This window comes from Apus apus, chromosome 5, assembly GCF_020740795.1.
Source record: "Apus apus isolate bApuApu2 chromosome 5, bApuApu2.pri.cur, whole genome shotgun sequence".
Taxonomy (NCBI): Eukaryota; Metazoa; Chordata; class Aves; order Apodiformes; family Apodidae; genus Apus; species Apus apus.
Window position 1 is genome coordinate 27,126,903 of NC_067286.1, and position 17,676 is coordinate 27,144,578.

General features: G+C 43.2%; 1 protein-coding gene across 1 annotated transcript in view; it reads right to left on the bottom strand.

Moving 5' to 3' along the window:
• Positions 1 to 8,429: 8,429 nt before the first annotated feature.
• SPTBN5 (spectrin beta, non-erythrocytic 5) overlaps positions 8,430 to 17,676 on the bottom strand; it is a 99,109-nt gene continuing 89,862 nt past the window's right edge. The window contains exons 58-67 of the mRNA XM_051622012.1: positions 17,108 to 17,297; positions 15,947 to 16,123; positions 14,988 to 15,092; positions 13,349 to 13,966; positions 12,374 to 12,445; positions 10,793 to 10,879; positions 10,272 to 10,363; positions 9,998 to 10,083; positions 9,374 to 9,509; positions 8,430 to 8,619 (exon numbers count right to left, since the gene is read on the bottom strand). Coding sequence (XP_051477972.1) covers positions 8,430 to 8,619; positions 9,374 to 9,509; positions 9,998 to 10,083; positions 10,272 to 10,363; positions 10,793 to 10,879; positions 12,374 to 12,445; positions 13,349 to 13,966; positions 14,988 to 15,092; positions 15,947 to 16,123; positions 17,108 to 17,297 — 1,753 coding nt within the window. The remainder of the gene's footprint in view (positions 8,620 to 9,373; positions 9,510 to 9,997; positions 10,084 to 10,271; positions 10,364 to 10,792; positions 10,880 to 12,373; positions 12,446 to 13,348; positions 13,967 to 14,987; positions 15,093 to 15,946; positions 16,124 to 17,107; positions 17,298 to 17,676) is intronic.

Here is a 17,676-nt window from a genome sequence, read left to right on the forward strand (position 1 = left end):
TTTTCCCCAAGTTGACTCTGTTTTGACCTGAACCTTAATCGGTGAAGAACCCTCCTTGTCCTTTGTCTTGACCCAAGAGCTTGGTCCTCCTCATCCCAGTGTGTGTGTGTGTGTGTGTGAGCTGAGTGAGTGGCCACGGGTCCATTGTTTGTTGGCATGTTGGGCCCAAACCATGACACCACTAAAATGTGAAGTGGCAGGAAAAGCACAGCCCCACAGGCTGTCAGGTAACCTACAGTCAATGGAGAATAACTTTTCTGAGGGAATGCTAAACCCTGTTGTATAGTGAGGGAGGTAGCTGTGGGTAGGGAAGGAGGTGGGAAGGTGATGTGACTGTTTGCCGGGAGAACTGTCACTCAAGGTTGTGCCAACACTTAAAGTAGGGCCAGGGACTGCTGTTTAATCTTACAGCCAACAGGCGCAGACAAGCATGTGCCCCTTGGTCTCCTTGGGGACTGGTGTGGTACCCCTGTAGCCTTAAATGTTAATAGAATAATAGAATCATTAAGGTTGGAAGGGACCTGAAAGATTATCAAGTTCCAACCCTCTTCTCATGGCATGATTCTATTTGAAGATGTTGTGGGGGAAAAACATTATATCCATAAACATTGAATTATATTAGATACATGGGGTGTTGTTTGGGGTTATGGGAGGGGACTTGCTTGCTTGGCATCTCCATGAGTTTCTTCATTTTGCTTGGTCACAGTGCTTGGAAGAACAAAATCTGCATCTCCTGGCTTTCACCTTTCCAGAACAACAGTTACTATGATTTTCCTTTCTGTGGGAATGCAGGACTGAGTAGTTACACATATCTAGCCCAGAGTTCCCTGCTGGAAATGTGTTATAAATGTTTAACCCATTACACCTCTGTGATGCCCCATAGTTAAGGACACAGGGGTTTTCCTAAAGCCTTAGAACAATTTACTGTTTGGCACCAGAGGAGAGAGAAAGCAGCTAAGTGTCCTCCCTCCCAGAAATGGCATACAGCTTCATATTATAGTCCTGCTCTGGGAGAGTTTAGGTACCATCCGATGTGACCAGGTGTCCTGGTTTGGGCCAGGAGAAAGCCAGTTTCATTTCTACTGATTTGTTCTTTTCAGTGAACTCTCTTTTAAGCAGCACACTTGCTGAAATTAACAGCATCATTTCTCAGCCAGTGCTGAGAAATGAAGGACACTTTGGTCTGCTTGTTGAATCTGCTGCTTTGGACACTAAAGGAGCTGAAGAGTTGTATCTACAACCCTCCAGTGGGGAGGAGCTGACTAGACAGAGGACTAAAATTGCCCAAATGGAGTGTTCTCTCCCATACACGTTGTACTCAGTGCAAACTGAGGGATCACGGGAGTTGAGCTCTCTGTTGGCCATGCCTTGTGTCCATCTGTCCATCTCCCTTGATCCCCAAGCCCGTGCGTTTCTGACCCTTGTATCTCTACCTTCAACCCCTGTCTGCCTTGCTGCTAACTCTGGAAACAGTCCAGGGCTTTTTCAGGACTGCCATGCAGCTTAGGGGAGTGCCATGGGAGTTGCTGAGGGTGTGGGGGGCAGGCAGTAAGGGTTTTGTACGCTCCTGTACATAATTATTTGTATGTATTTTCTTTTATCACTACTATTTCATTAAAGCTGGCTAGTTTAGTTTTCAATCTGGAAGCCTCTCTTCTCATTCTCTCCTTTCCTTATCTGGGTGGGAGAGGGGGTACATAGAGGGCATTATTGTAATTTGTTTAATTTCCAATCCTGTGTTAAACTGTGACACCAGGTTTGTTAATGCTAACACCAATGTATTCTATTCAGGCAGCAAGATTCCTTGTGCAAGGAATTCAGCTTTCTGCTTCAAGCAGTCACAACTAATTAATTTATAGGAGCTCTAAAAGTAGCAGAAAACTGTAACTGTGATAAGCTACTAAGTGTATAGTGCTGTGTGACAAATCAAAGCAGAACCTTAGAAGAGCCATGGGCATACAGAAGCAGCAGTGTTAATGACAATAATGACATAGTTACCAGAAAATATAATCCACATCAATGGGATATAAACTAGTTCCTGAAGGTAGAAGTGTTACTTGCAGGAGGGAAAAAGAGAGGATTAAGCAGCCAAGCACAGAGCACAAATCAGGTTAAGACTGGAAAGCCAAACTGATCTGAGTGCCCGAGATAAAATTACGTGACATTGCTTCAGTTTGTTCCTAGCTGATTCTTGGCAGCCGTCACAGTCAGAAGACAGTCTGATGATTTTGTCTTTAAACACATCCTCCCCTTCTTGCCCATGTCTCCCAAGGGAGACCCTCCTGCTGCTGCTGTTCAGCATGGTATTTACCTCCTCTGAGCCTCTTTGGGGTGTCTGCTGGGAAAACATCTCTGGGTTAAACAATGTTGAGTTGTTTCATGTGTGTCCCATCCTAAGAGCCAAAGGCTCAACAGTTACTGCTGGCAGTTGTTAGTGTCTTACTGAGCAATGGCAGCTTATGCCTTTTGGGAAGCAATGGCTTGAGTCTCCTAAGGTGCCTCCTCAGTCCCATGCCCAGTGCCAGGATGTGCTGGTTTTGGCTAGGATAGAGTTGATTTTCTTCATAGTAGCCAGTATGGGGCTGTGTATTGGATTTGTGCTGAAAATAGTGTTGATAATGCAGAGATGTTTATGTTATTGCAGAGTGGTGCTTACACAGTCTACTTCTTACCCCACCCTACCAGTGAGCAGGCTGGGGGTGCACAAGAAGCTGGGAGGGGACACAGCTGAGACAGGTGACCCCACTTGACCAAAGGGATATTCCAGACCACATGATATCATGCTCAGCATATAAAGCTGGGGGGAGAAGAAGGAATAGATGTGATGATGTTTGTCTTCCCAGGTAACCATTAGGCATGATGGAGCCCTGCTGTCCTGGGGACAGTTGGACACCTGCTTGATGATGGGAAGGAAGTGGTCAATGAACTCCTTGGTTTACTTTGCTTGTGTGTGTGGCTTTTCCTTTACTTATTACATGGTTTTTAATCAATCCACAAGTTTTCTCAATTCCACTCTTCCAATTTTCTCACCCATCATGGAAGAGTGTTCAAGTGGCTCTTTGGGGTTTAGTTGCTGGCTGGGGTTAAACCATGACACAGGACTTCAGTGTGCAGGTGAGAACAGGTTAAACCATGACACAGGACCTGAAATGTAGGTTTATGGGGATGAGGAAACAAGGGCCGTGTGGAGGCGGGTGGAGCTTTCCTTTGGGATGGCACGGCACATGAAGCTCCTGCTTTGGGAAATCAGACTTTGTAAAAGCAAGAGGACTGGGCAATCCAGCTGGTGACATCAGCAGGCCTCTGCATATCTTCTATTAGAAAAATCGCTGAGAGCCCTACACTACAACATAAAATGCTGTAAGACATTGCCCCTATAATTACTAGTGAACCCCAGCTTAACTGTGGGTGTGGATACCTGGAATCCCAAACCCTGCTCCTTCTTCAATTAACATTTACAATAATGCAATCAATGTGTATGTGTAATAATGACAGGCTTCCAGTTCATGATCTACTTTTTTCAAGCCCTCTCTCTCCCAACCCTCTGGCAAATGACGAAAGAGATGTTTACCTCTTTATTTGTCCATTGTACTGGTTGATCCTCTAAAACTGGAGAAGCTGCTTTTGAAAATTTACTGTTTCTAGCTTAGCAAAAATTGTTTTGCAAATGTGAATTTTTCTTAGAAAAAATAATGGCATTGCTCCTCAGATCTGGGTGGGCTGTAGCTTTGGTGGTTAGGAAGCAGGGTTTTTCTATTCTTGAAAACAATTAACAGTGGAATAGCTTAAAGTGCATTAACACATTGGCAGGTGCAGAAAGACAAGCTTACAGTCACTGATTTAGTCTCATGGCATTTTACATTTCTGATGTGTGAATAACTTTTGAGCGGTTGAATGTCTTCCTTGCAGAAAACTGGCAAACCCTAGAAAATTCATTTTATTAGGAAATAACTGCACTTTTATTGATTTCTTCCTGGGAGTGATGCTCAGGTGGCTGCCAAGGGATTATTTTTTTTTTCTGTCGGGTCATAAAGTGAGGTTACTGCTTCACTTGAGTAGCTGTGCCTTTGCAGAGTGCTGCTCAGGGCACTGCAAAGAGAATCTGCGTCGCAGCCGATGCCAGGGGGGCTACCGGCTGTCAGGTGCTTCCGCGACTCCCCCCCCCAACCCCCAGTTTGGAGGGGCTGCTGAATGAGACCGAGGGTCACACGTGGCGTTCGCCTCTCACAGAGGAACGGCCGCTGCGGGACCGTGTTTCAGAGGGGTAGTTGGATACACCCCCACCGCGCTCACAGGTTGCTACCGCGACCAATGTGTACTTTACGAATTAACCAGTTTATTAAGGGTTAACACAAACTGAGGGATGAGGCTTAGGGAAAATGTAAAAATGGCAAATGGCTACCAGGGATGTATCAGGGAAGTGATGTGTCCTTTAGGGAGGTAACGCAAAAAGTGCTGTGTTCTTAAGGCGTTCTCTGCGAGAGAGGGTTGTGGATCAAAGGAGAGGGAGGGAGGAGTTGAGCCGGGCAGGACAGTTAGAGTGTGTGTGTGTGTTTACCCTTCCGTAGCGTGTGGCTCCTGGGATGCGGCTTCTTTTCCAGCCGGCAGGGCTCGGCAGCAGGTCCGTAGGGGGGGGGGGGCTTCCCGGTCCCAGGGGCGGCCCCCCAGCAGCAGCAGCAGGCGGAGCGGGCAGGCTCCGGTCCGGGGCAGAGCGCCGGGCGGACCGGGCAGGCAGCTACGGCAGGATCTCGAAATCCGTGGTTTCGGGGGGCAGCCCCTCGCTCCGGCCCCGACGGCTGCGGGAGGGACCCGGTGCTCCAGGGCCCAGAATCCGGCACGCAGGGTCAGAATCCCGGCAGGCTCACCGCTCAGGCTCGGGCTCGATCCCCGGGGCGGGCAGGCCCGGCAGAGCCCCAGCGCCGGGCTCTGTACCAGGGGGCTGTCCCACGCAGGAGCGTCCGAGCAGACCTCGGTCCCACCTGCTAAACTCACAGCCTTTTATACCCCCGTGACCCCCTGTCCAGCCAGTGTCACTGTCCAGAGCCAATGGGCATCCATGAGCCCCAAGTTGGGGCAGTAACTAGCAGGGGCAATGCACAACTTGTTGTCCATCCTTCCTGCCTTGTATCACATCTGTTGTTTTGCTTTCATTTGTCCTTGAGCAGCAGGCCTGTTTTTGGTCTGTTAGCTGGGAATAATCAGCAGAAGGCCTTTGCTGACTTAAAAGGCATTTTGTTTGGACTTATGTGGGAAGAAGAACTGTTTCCCACCAACTGTTACACTGAAGCTGCCCAAATTGCACAGCTGATTCGATGGGTCCTTTGCATCAGCACCTCAAGGCAAAAACAGAGCATGAAAACATCATAAGATGAGACAAAGCATTAAATGCAATTATCTGTCACCTGTGGAGACTGGGGATCAGGCTGCAGTTATTAGACTGATCTCATCTAAGACCACAGTAATGCAAATTGGCTTGACTGACAATCCCTGGGAGCGAGGTACGGACCTGACAGCATCTAATTCCTCTCATTTTGCAATATCAAGCTCCAACAATTTAAAGCCTGAAGTCTCTCACAGGCCTGCAGCTCTGGTCACCTGGACAGTTACAACTAAATTTCTGAAAATTGTGACAACTCTTCTCTTTTCTGCAAAGTGCTTCTGCTGAGTTAAAAGATGATTGTTCCTCTCTCTTGCTTTTGATTTACCATCTAGTTTCCAACGCAACCAGGTGTTGTGAAAGAAATGAGGCCATTTTATAAACAAACCCCAACCCTGCAGGCATGTTCTTATTTCCTGGTAAAAAACATTTGCAAAGAGGCCTTCCATTTCTAACCCCCCCCCGCCCCTGCCCCATTCTGTCAGTCTCAGACCCTTCTTTGACTGGGGTCAATGACCTACTGTGAGGCCTCATCTTTACACTCTGGTCCTCACTCTTTGCCACTGAGAAGAAGCTAGTAATACATCCCTGTTGGGATGGTGAGTTTGGAACATGAGCAGCTCCTCTGTCCATTAAGAAGGTTCTATCTAGCCCCCTGTAGGAAAAGATTCAGTTCATCATACCTGTTCCCTTCATCCAGCAATTTCATAGCATTATTCCCCAGGTTTTTATTCTAATTAATTCCAATTCCTTCTCTCTGCTTTGACTGCTAGAAGCTATGCTGAGGTAGCCTGGAGACAAACAGCCTGGCCAACAGGAAAACAAGAGGGGAACCTCACAGTACAAGTCTACAAAGTCTCAGAGTGGTCTTCATTACTTATATTCAGGTTTCTTATTCGACAAATGAAGAGGAATTAAGGAGCATTAGTGGCAGGAGACTGCCTCCTGTGTAGGACAGAGGCACCAGACAGCTGGTCAGACCTTTTGTCCTGGGAGGTTTGCTCCTTGTTTGGGGTCCAGATTTACAATGTTGCAGGAATTGCTGAAATTCATTTAGCTACTCTTAGTTCTTCAAACACATAGATATCAGTGACATAAAAGTTCAGAGTAAATATGAGGTCACTAGGGAGACAAATGGAGGAGAAAATGTACTGGTGGACAGTATAGAAAAGGCTGAAATATTCAGTATTTTTTTTTTGTTCTTTTTCTTCTCAGTACTCGTAGGCAAAGCCTGGTTCCAGTCCTCTATATGCAGCAGTGTGGTTAGGGAAGGAACTGGGAGATAAAACATGGGAGAAGCAACAGAGAGAGCGGTCTACTGAACATCTGCTAGAGAAGCTAGATGTTTAGTAAAGTGCTTCACTAGTAGGCTGTGTGACCCTGAGACTACTGCTCTACCACCTATGAAGCACTGCCATGGCTGGAGGAGCACTTCCTCCCCACTGTACTGCTTTTGCTCTCCGTACGCACTCTGTGGTGCTGTGCTTCTCCCCACAACCTCCTTCCCTTGGCCTTCTGGGCCACCCAGTACTTGGTGTGACTCCCCTCTGGGCCACACACCAACCTGAGCCACATCAGGGATGGATTGTGACAAGCCCTGTACCAGAGCATTGAGACAAGCCCTGGACACACCTGGTTCTTGCTCCCCCTTTTGATAGGCTGGAAAAGTCATGATGATAAATCACCTCCAGACAGCCTAGTACATCTGTTCTTGGGTGGTGGCCCACAGGTGGGCAATACCAGAACTCCAAAATGTATCAAGTTCTGGGCCTATGCAACTGGCAGAAAGTGTCAGAGTATTTCACCATCTGAGCTGGGCTGAAATGGAAAAGTACCTGACAGATGTAAAGTACCTTGGACCCTATAAACAGTGATTCTAAGCAAAACACTTTGAGCTCTTGTGGATCACAGAGAGATATGGCCAGAAACTTCCCTGAGCTGAAACACCTCTTAGGTACAACTCCTCGAGGACTGCCTGCCAACATTGTTTTTAAGAAAAAAAATGGAAGGCCAGGGCAAGTCATCCTCCTCAATTACCTCAGTTATCGCCTATTGAGGCACACCGATGCTTTGTGAGTATTTACTCCATACTCAAAGAGGAACATTTTAACTATAGGATGGGCTCTTCCATCCACCTTTCTGCCTGTCCATGTGTCTGCATGACTGCCTTCATAAGAGTGGGTGTCTGTATTTCACTGGGCCCAAATATTTCTGCCTGTGTGCATTTGTATATTTTGTGTTTATGCAAATACACAGTTTAGCTTAGGAGACCTTGTAACGAGTTAGTGTGAATGTTGCCATTCTCTAATCTGTAATTAAATTGCTGTTTAAATCATAACATATTCTACTGAATCACTTGTTAATATTTAAACTGGTTAATTACTAAGTGCTGCTAAAATTCAATCTTTCTATTAATAAATCTTGAATTGCTGCTAAATCATAATCGCGTCAAAACATTTCATCCACAACACACTGAAAGACTGTGTTCATGCCTTGTTTTAGTTTCAGATTCCTTTAAAAATGAGTAGCACTGCAGGGCTTTTCTCCCCTGTAACCTCCCCCAGAAAGAATTTTTAAATAGGGAATTGTTAGTTAATGCGTAGCAAAAAGATTGTGAAGACTGTAAAAGACTGCAGGAATTATACAACAAACATTCCCTTAAAGACTTCTGCTTCTGTGGCATCCAGACCATCCAGACCTCTCATCTACTGATTGCTGCAGGTGGCTGCTGTTCACTCACAGCTTGCTCCTCATGCTCTGCTCAGTCCTCCCCATTTCTGTCTTGCTGAGTCACTTGACTTGAGCTGCCTGGTTTAAAGGTTCCTCTGCTCTTCCATTAGCTAGCTTGGAGTAGATATCTCTTAGGTGATATGATGAATTCAGAATTGTGTACACAAAAGTATACCAGCTGCAGTCCTGTTTAATGATATTTAATGGCTTTACTAGATTTAGTACATAATTAAAATAAATTCCAAGGGTTGTGATTATCTTAAAACATATCAATACATTTCCAGAGGGCTGGGGTATGATATAATGGTGAAGGATCTGGTATTCATTGAGGCAAATGCCATTTTTCTCTTCCTGCTTCTAGTAGAGATGGAAGCTGTTTTGGTGTAGTGCCACTTTGTTCTAGGCTTAGGGTGGTGACGGAAATTCGGGTCACTGCAGTCCCATCTTCCTTATAATTCCTGGAAAATTCTGCAGACTCTCTCTCGAGCTTGATTTTGAAGGAAGGTGTTCTCCTATCAACAACACACATCACCAGAAAATCAGGTACAATCTAGAGGAGTTTAATTCACTGTGTACATGTAAGAACTTGTTAGGCATCTAGCTCAGCAGCAAAAATCTAGCAGGCAGAGGGACTAGGATATCACATCTTAGCCTGGAAGATTTCTATGGACTCCAAATGCAACAGAAATTGATTTACACTACAGGCCAAATTTCTGAATTTGACTGTGGCTGTGTTTTAGATGCCTGTGTTTGGATTCTTAGAACAGCCTTTGAAGAAAATATTCAAACTGTGCAATTTAGGTGACTGGTTTGGCTCCTTAAATTAGGAGGCTGGACTCCTTTCAGATCCTGATGGAGAGGCAAATCCAAAGCACCTATTGTAGACTCCTCTGATTCCCTGCTCTTTTGGAACAAGTCTCTGTGGAACATAGAAGTAACCCAGTTTTCAGATCAGATACTTAATTTCAATAACTTTGGTGTCTACAGTAGATGCCAGAAGAATTCTTCTGTGTGTCACAATTTTAAGTCATCAACCACAGACAGGATACAGCTGACTATGGTGAGGTCAATTTTCAAAAACTGGCTGTAGCACATAAGGAATGACACAAATTAATTGAGGCAGGGTCATCATACTCAAGCATAGTGTGTTTTCCTGGATTAGTGGCAGGACTTTTTGAGCTCAGGGCAATCTCCCTTTGTAGGTGACTGCTACCTAAGCACAAACAACACTGAGGCCTGTTAAGCCTTTTGGCACAGAGTCCCTACCTCAGGAGTGAGCTTTTGCTGGTTAGTCTTTCAGAAGAGTCTCTGTCTGGAAAGTCCCACAGTCTTGTCTGGGAGATCTCTGTGTTTGGAGTGAAAGGTTGCACCACCATTGTGGAATGTGTTCTGTTACTGTGTCCTATAGAATCAAAAACACACAAAAAACCCCTTCTGAACTAGTGTTAGAGGCAGAGTTTGCCATTTCTGGGTCCATAACAATTTTCTCTGAACGTAATTGTTTTAATTGTGCTCTGGCTTCCTTTCCAGTGAGCCAGTGCCTAGTGAGGTGTCCAGAAAGAGATCTAGGTTCAGAATAAAAGCTGTTGATCAAGATCCAAAGCAATTCCTTCCTTAAAGGATGAGCAGAGCCCTTGGACAAGGCATCTCCTTGGAAATAATCTGGTGCTGGCCACAGTACAACTGAAAATTTGCTTTGTAAGTCAGCCTGGCCATTCTCCTGCCAGCTCATTACACCACAAGGTGGCAGGTGACTTGTGTACTCTTGTCTAACAGAGGCAAAAAAGACAGATCAAAATGCCTCAGACTAAGAACACCTTGTCTTCTTCTATTTCTCTCACCATCACTGGCTAAAAACACAGTTCATTCTTGAAGGAAGTAGGATTGTACCTATATTATTCTGTAGTGACTGCAGCCAGTCCTCCATCAGTGTGTGAGAAGGTGCTGAGAAGAAATACTCTGCCCCATCTCTCAACCTGTAAATAAAGATGGGAGAAGGTGAATTCTAGTTAGTCTTGCCTTACACCTTCTGTCTTTATGAGTTGGGCAAGCACTGGAAAACATCTCAGTTACACCTCCAAACAGCCGTAGGTGACTGTAGGTAAATGCAACCATACAGGTGGCTGTGCAGGATTTAATTATTGCACTTCTCAACAAGACGTACCGCAGCATGAAGGTGTTCTCTTTCCTGATGTAATTTACCAGCCTCTCACACTTGGCTCCAAGAATGTTGAGGGACAGGACTGTGGATACGTTCTGAAGGAGGATGAAATAAAACCAAAATGTCTCCTGCACCTTTTTTTGCCAGGATTCGATTCCATACCAGCCTGTAGACTGACTGTACACCCATGCTATCTTTTTTTTGTTTCTAACATTATAATTAGGATCACTGAATAGGAAGAACCACAGAGGACCAGTGGACTACTGAATTATGTCTTGAAGGAAATTCATGAGTAAGATACTTATCTTAAGGAATATGTTTGAACATTCCTGAAAGCTTATCGTGCTGTCTTATAGATGGTATCAGTTGCCTAATTGTTGAATTTTTCACTCAGCTGACATTTGAAAGATAATAGATATCCTCAGCCCCAAACCAGAGCAAATGTAACTCTATTTTCTTTTCAATGCATTTGTACTTGGGTAAACACAGAGACTACTACTAGAAAGATTAAAAAAACACATTACCTTAGATGCCTCTTTTTCATCATTATAGAAATCAAGCTTTAATTCATCAAGTTTTACGTAGAAGGACTTCCAAGACCTTGAGCCTGGCTACATGAACAGAAATTACAATAAAGCCCAAATGTTAGCTATATATTTTATTGGACCAATTAAATTTTTCATGTGCAACTTCCACAGGATGCCAGTAGCTGCTCAGATTATGATCACAGAAGCTCTCTTAGTCATGATTATCTCCTAGAAAAACAGAACCTGTTGTAGTTTCTGGTGCGGGTGATTCAGGAAGGGTGTCTCTGTGAGTCAGGACTAAACAAATGACATTACCTGGTGCAATCAAGCTTGACACCAGCAACAATTTTGAGAGAAGGTAGGTAATTAAAGTTATGGCTATTTTGGGCTACTAAAATCTCCACTTTTTTTCCCAGCTGGAACACTGGAGCTTGCCTGCTGATCATCATCTAGTTTTGTTAAATGTGTGACTTCAATCTAATGTGGCTGCTGAATTCTTTTTGATTTCCTAAACACCACTGGAACGCTACTGAACACTGTGCAAAAGTAGCTGCTACTTCCTACCCCAACTATGCACCACCAAAATGTTAGCCTAGAGCAATGAGATCCTTCTGGATGAAGGATCCTATTACTAGTATATATTCTTATCTTGTTATGCCAATGAAACCAGCTGATAACTTGGTTATTCAGAGAAAGGGAAGGAAAAAGTCCTGAGGAGGATAAGTCATAGTTTTTCTTGTTTGGTAATATGGAAATTTGGTATCACAGCAGACTAAATTCAGTGTATCCAGAAGAGAGGAAAAACTAAATTTCTCCTCTAGAAGATGGAGTTCATATCATGTTCAATTTTTAAAGGAGGTCTTTCAAGTTAAAAGTTTCAGAGGAAATATTCTATGGGACAAACAATCAAAGAGAACTTGTTTACACGCAATAACTCAGGAAACACTCAGATATTTACAGATTTCTGGTGAATATGATAAAATTTCCTGACCTGTAATGATCATTAGCCTACAGACCTGAAGTGATATTCTTTCCCAGGATGAGAATTTAGATTTCTGTGTTAAACAAATGACTTCTTTGAAGGTAAACAGACACCTTATCTCTCTTCTAGCCCAATTAGAAATTTTAAGCATGAGGAAAACAGGAGTGAGGGCTTCCTCTGCCAACAAACCATCACATACTAATACAGGGTCTTAAAGCTTGTATTTATTTTTTTTTTTTTTTCCCCCAAATTAATTTGATATATTAAAACCTGTATTTATAATTAGGGGAACATAATCAACATGTTCATACAACCTAGGCTCTGGTTCATAAATACATTAAATGTAGACAGACCCTCCCTGTTCTGCATGATTCCCATTACAGGCAAAAATTTCAATGCCTCTTTCTTTTAAGGACTTGGTCAGGTACTGTCAAAGTCAGTGGACACTTCTTCATGCATTTTAGAGATAACTGAATTAAACGTACAATCCTGAGCTCCTCTTCAGCAAGAGTTTATCCCGAAGAAGTCAGACTAGATCTGGACTATATAACTAAAGGAAAGATTAATTAACCCAGAGTGATGGCATTTGTTTCTACCTGTTGTCTTCCTGGAAGGAGCTGATCTCTCTTTTCTAGGAATCCCTCCATGTGCTGGAGACTTGCAGAAACCTGAGACACACAAGAACATTGCTGTTTAACTTTGAAATGGCCCTTAAACATGTTACAATTTCTGAAGATCTTTCAGATAAATTTCACATGGAGAAACTGATCTCCAGCCTTTACATTCACAGCACAGCTAGAAATTCTCTCTAGGTTGCAGTCACATCTGATATACTCTCTAAATGAAGAGAATTCACATCCTTCTAGAACAATTTGCTCTATCATGGTGTAATAATTAATAATTTTTGTATATATATTATTAGATACTAAGTACAAATTAAATTGCTAAAGATAATGACATCACTCCTGCAATAACACTGAAGCACACCATGTATAGTGTTGTACTGGCACACTTGGGGATGTGGCAAACACACTCCGTTCAAAGTGCAAGAGGGGAAGGAAAACATTTTACCTGTCCATGAGATACCAGTGCATTTCCTGCCACGCTGAGCAAACAGGAGCTGCTGGTGCCACCGGGTGCCACCAAGTCCTGCCTCTCTCTGACTTCTAAACTCAGTGGACACTAAGCACCACCGCTTTACATAAGGGGTGTGGGTAAATGAGCAGTCTTGCCTCTTTGTTGAGACAGTATCTCCTGGCCCTTGTTAATTGCTCTGCTGAGTATGAATAACCTCTAGTTTGGGAAAGGAAAAGAGAAACCAGTCCAGTTGTCAAGACCTAGGCTATAAAGCTGAGCAAATTAAAGTTGCTTTTAAGCTATACCTAGCTGCTTAAGTCAAAAATCTTTTTGGAAAGTGCCTCTTGCTGTTTGGATCCATGAGTGTATCCACTGAAATGTCCACTGTATACTGCTCTTTGTGACTTTCATACAGAACTTCCTATATTTCCTTACTTTAATTAACACAGGACAGTAGTTTTATGAGGAGGGAGCCAAGAATTCTTGGGGCTTACCAAAGGTGTGTTCTGTAATCTCTCCCACGGGGAGTTAGACAGCAGTAAACTTGTTGATTTATCTAGTGACCTTTGGCCAGGATCAGGTGGAGTTGCCATCGATTTTGTCTGCAGGTTGGAGAAAGAGAAGTCTCCAGCACTTTTTTCCTGAGGTGATAAAAGGTCTGTGGCATATGATTCTGACAAAGTGCTGCTGCGTAGCTGGCTTATGGCAGTAGGAGATACAGGAGAGCTTAAAGAACTGTGACTTCCCAAAGATGTAGCTTGTGGAGACACTGTCTTTGGTGTAGGTGAAGTGATAATCTCACTGAGCTTCCTTTCAGCTTTCATTTCTGTTGTGTTGCTGCTCGGCACATCTGGGACTCCTCCAGGAATGAATTGTTGGAATGTCGATGGAGACTTTTCAATGGGAGAGAAAATAGTTTCAAGTGGGGCCCTCCAGGGCAGGCTGGGTACAGGCACGGATGGCAGTGTTGTCGTGCTCTTTATCTCCACTACTTTTGGTGGTGTTTTCCTTTTGTCAGATGTTTTTCTTTTTAGAGAGGGAACTCGTACAATTTTGCTTTTATCCTTCTGCTCACTCTCTTCTACGTCCACTTGTTTCAGATTAATCTCTCTCTGTAGGACACAAGTATTACATTTTAAAAGAATTACTTTCATTGCATTCATACTTATCTAAGGATACTTATCTAAGTGGTTTTATTATTATTATTATTTAAGCAGGAATAGTTTTTCAAATACACTCTCTCCTGGCATTGAATTTTAAGACTTGGCAGTTAGAACTGAACTTAATTGTTATGTGCTGAGCACTATTTTGTTGCCCGATCCATGAATACTGATGGCAGTTAATCTCAAATGCAGTGAATCCCACCCTTGCTGAATTTTCTGGAGGCTGAGTCTTTACCAAGCTCTAAAGAGGCTATGCTTCTCTTCTGTGGCACTGTTTCTTTAAGTTTGCTGTAGAAACAGTGAGTATCCAGGGGTGTTCTCATGGAAAATTTTAGAGTGGAGGACCTTCCTCCCTTCATTTAGCCAACTTTCAAATGACTGAACAAAAGGCAGACTCAGCTAAGCTAATATTTAGCCTAATGCAAAACAGAAAAGCCATGTTTTGATGGTTATTTTTGGAAAATAATTTAAAAATACATGTTGAATCAGGATCTCGGAGGCTTACTGAATACTTCTGGCACCTAATACAATCCATTGCAGAACTCTGATGCCAGAAGAAAAAAGGTGTATCTCTGCCTTGGTCTCCTTTTTCAGCCCTTTACTGTCCTCTCCCATTGCCAGGTGGTTGCAGCTCCCTACTAAAATGCCTAATGAGTGAAAATTGCTCCATCCATATAGCAAGGAATCACCCTGTTTCTCACACAGCAATGTGCACTACACCTCCTTTTTGCTGCTCCTTGTGGAAGAAAGATTCCACCGCTCTCCTAGAGATTTTGCCAGTTAGTTGGACTCTTTTGATCCACATACAGGTCTCACTCTCAGCTGCCCTATCTGCAGTACCTCAGCTTTGGCCACTCATTTACTCCATCTTGGCAAGGGAGTTCATTCTTATCGAGCTGTGGAGCCACAAACGTACAAGGACCTATATTGTCCCGTCTCATACCCAGCTCATCAAACTTCTGTTTCCCACCTTAGTTTTCCTGCTGAGCTGAGCAAATTTCTCCTCCTGAGCTGCAAGCATCTTCTCAAAATCATGGTGTTTCTTCAGCAATTCCTCTACTTCAGACACTGAATCCTGAATGGAAAAATGATCAGATACATAATTCCAAAATCAATTCCATGAGAAGAGATTATGCCTAAGATTTTCAGATTTACCCATTCTATTTAGCTAAATGATGATTCTGATTTTTTTGTAATTGAATGCCTAAACCCCTGGTAGTGTATGAAAAAATTTAATTTACACTTTAAAAAAAGGTCTGTAGCTTGCAGTCTGTCTGCTGTACATGAAAAAAAAAGCAAAAATAACAACCTTCTTTTTCTTCTGTGAAGCCATGTGGTACCATGGTTTCCAACCATAACTCTTAACATGCAGATTAAGTACTTGGATTCCAGCTAGTGCTAGATACAGACTTTTTTCCTGCTCTACAACACATGCATCTCTGCTTAGTTTTCAATACCTGAGTTTCTGACATTGTTTTCTCATCTTACAAACCATCAGAAGACAGCCAACAATCAGAAAAAAAGCAAAACTATGGATGCTGGTGCTTGAATAGGAATTTACAAGCTAGCTGTCAAGACATCTGTGCAAACCATTCTATCGCCCAACGCGTTTCCTTCCAAACAGGCTCTCAGCTTGACAGGGAAAGTTGAACTCTCTGCAAGTTCTCTTCTTACGTGAAAAAAAATGGCCTGGAACTCTTCCCAGTCTTCTATCACCCCCTGAAAAACACCATCTCTTGGAGCCCATCACCATGTAAAACACAGCGATTTGGGTCATTTCTGTAAGAGGACAGGGCTGCTGCCCTTTGTAATCTCAAGGATGCGCTAGTGTTTAGATTGTGGTTAACTTCAGGCCTGAGCTGATCCATGCTCCAAGCACTCTGTGTATGCTAAAAGGCATTTCAATAGTGTTGCACTGTCATTACTCACCCCATAGCTAGGATCTGAAAGAAAGCTCTCCTTGGCAGCCAGCCATGCTTCTGCTTGTTCTAGCTCTCTGCGGAGCAATTGAATCTCCCAGTTTTCTTCATATAGCTCTTTCCTCATTTCCCAGCTCTCCTTTACCTTCTTCATCAGCTCTGACAGCTCTGACAGTTTTTCTTCAATCTAGAAAAACAGTATTTGCAAAACCAGGAGGTGAAAAATCCAATCAGACTTCCATGTGACAGCCAACTAACATGTAATCTGCCCTCACAACACAGAAGATGACCTCTAGATAACGTTGTGGTGTTAACATAGTTTAGAAAGGATAGCTGAGTCCTCATTTTTCTTACTTGAATTAATTTAGCCTGTGTGTTGTATAGCTATATATTATAATTGTATGCACATTCCACATACTGTATCTCCAATATTCTGCTCTATGCTTTCCTATGACAAAACTTTATACCCAGGCAACGTGTATTATAGAACTAGTGAGAATCAGAAGATCCAACAAATACATCCACTTATGACAAGGCAACAATGGAGAGACTTAAAGTATGATAGTTCTCTGTTTCTTTCAACAACAGAAGTATTGTAATCTTGCATAAATTCTGAAGATGTTTTTGATGGTGTGCTCTCTGGATCTACTGACAGTACCAAGACAAGCTTGGGACCACTGCAAAGGTCAAAGTCTAAACTTACATAGGTAACAGGATCATAGAAATGTTAAAATTCTTGCCCCTTTGGCTCTGTAACATTTCTGAAGATTTAAGTATCTTCTGGTGTGCTCAGGAACATCACTCCATCCTATAGTTTATTGCACTGTGGTGTGTTTTATCCTAGGTCTTGTGTAGTGAATTGCTAAAAGCTCAATTACATGGCACACCTTTTCTGTTGAATAGCAATTCCTCCCTAGTCCCCCACATAGCCATAATCTATCCAGTGACTATTATTTTATGGTCTGTGTCAAAATGAGTTTTTAGAGGAGTAAGAACTTTAAACAGTGTCTTATTTATCTGCGTGTCACGTCAAGTCTGCAGGTTTTAATAGCAGAGAACCTGATTGTCCTGTTCAGTTCTGTTTTGAAAGAGAGACAAAGCTGCAGCTCCTGCCTATTTAGTATCTTCTTTGTTCACTGTAGTGTGTAAAATATTTAACTCATCACCACACCTCCACAGACATGAAGTGTTCGTTCTTCATCAGGTCACCTCCGGCTCGCTGCATTTCTTCATATTTTAGCCACTGCTTCTCTATCTCACGCTTGTATTCCTCATGCCTCTTGATCAGCAGTTCAGCTCCCAGGAGATCATTTGCCAGCTCCTCAGATATCACTAGTGCATGCATCTCATTGGCCCAGGCCCTACAGAATTGAGTCAGAAGAGCAAAACCTGAAGGAATCTGAATCTGTCGGATACTCAGGAACGCACACATCCTGTGGCCGTGGACACATGTACTCAGACTTGTATTTGCTCACAAAAGATACGAACACACAAATAGATTAATGCAGCTTCACTCATGCATCTATGGATTTTTATGACCTGATGTAATTTTTCCAGTGCTGTTTCAATACATAGCCTGTTAGAAAGGGAGCTGCAGCACCTATACATTGCATTGCACATTCCAGCCCTCAGGAAGAACGACAACTGCAAACGCCTAGGCTGTACACGTTCACAGTACTTTCATACATGGTACACGGACACAGAGACTTTCAGACGTCCACCTGAAAACAGGCATGAAAG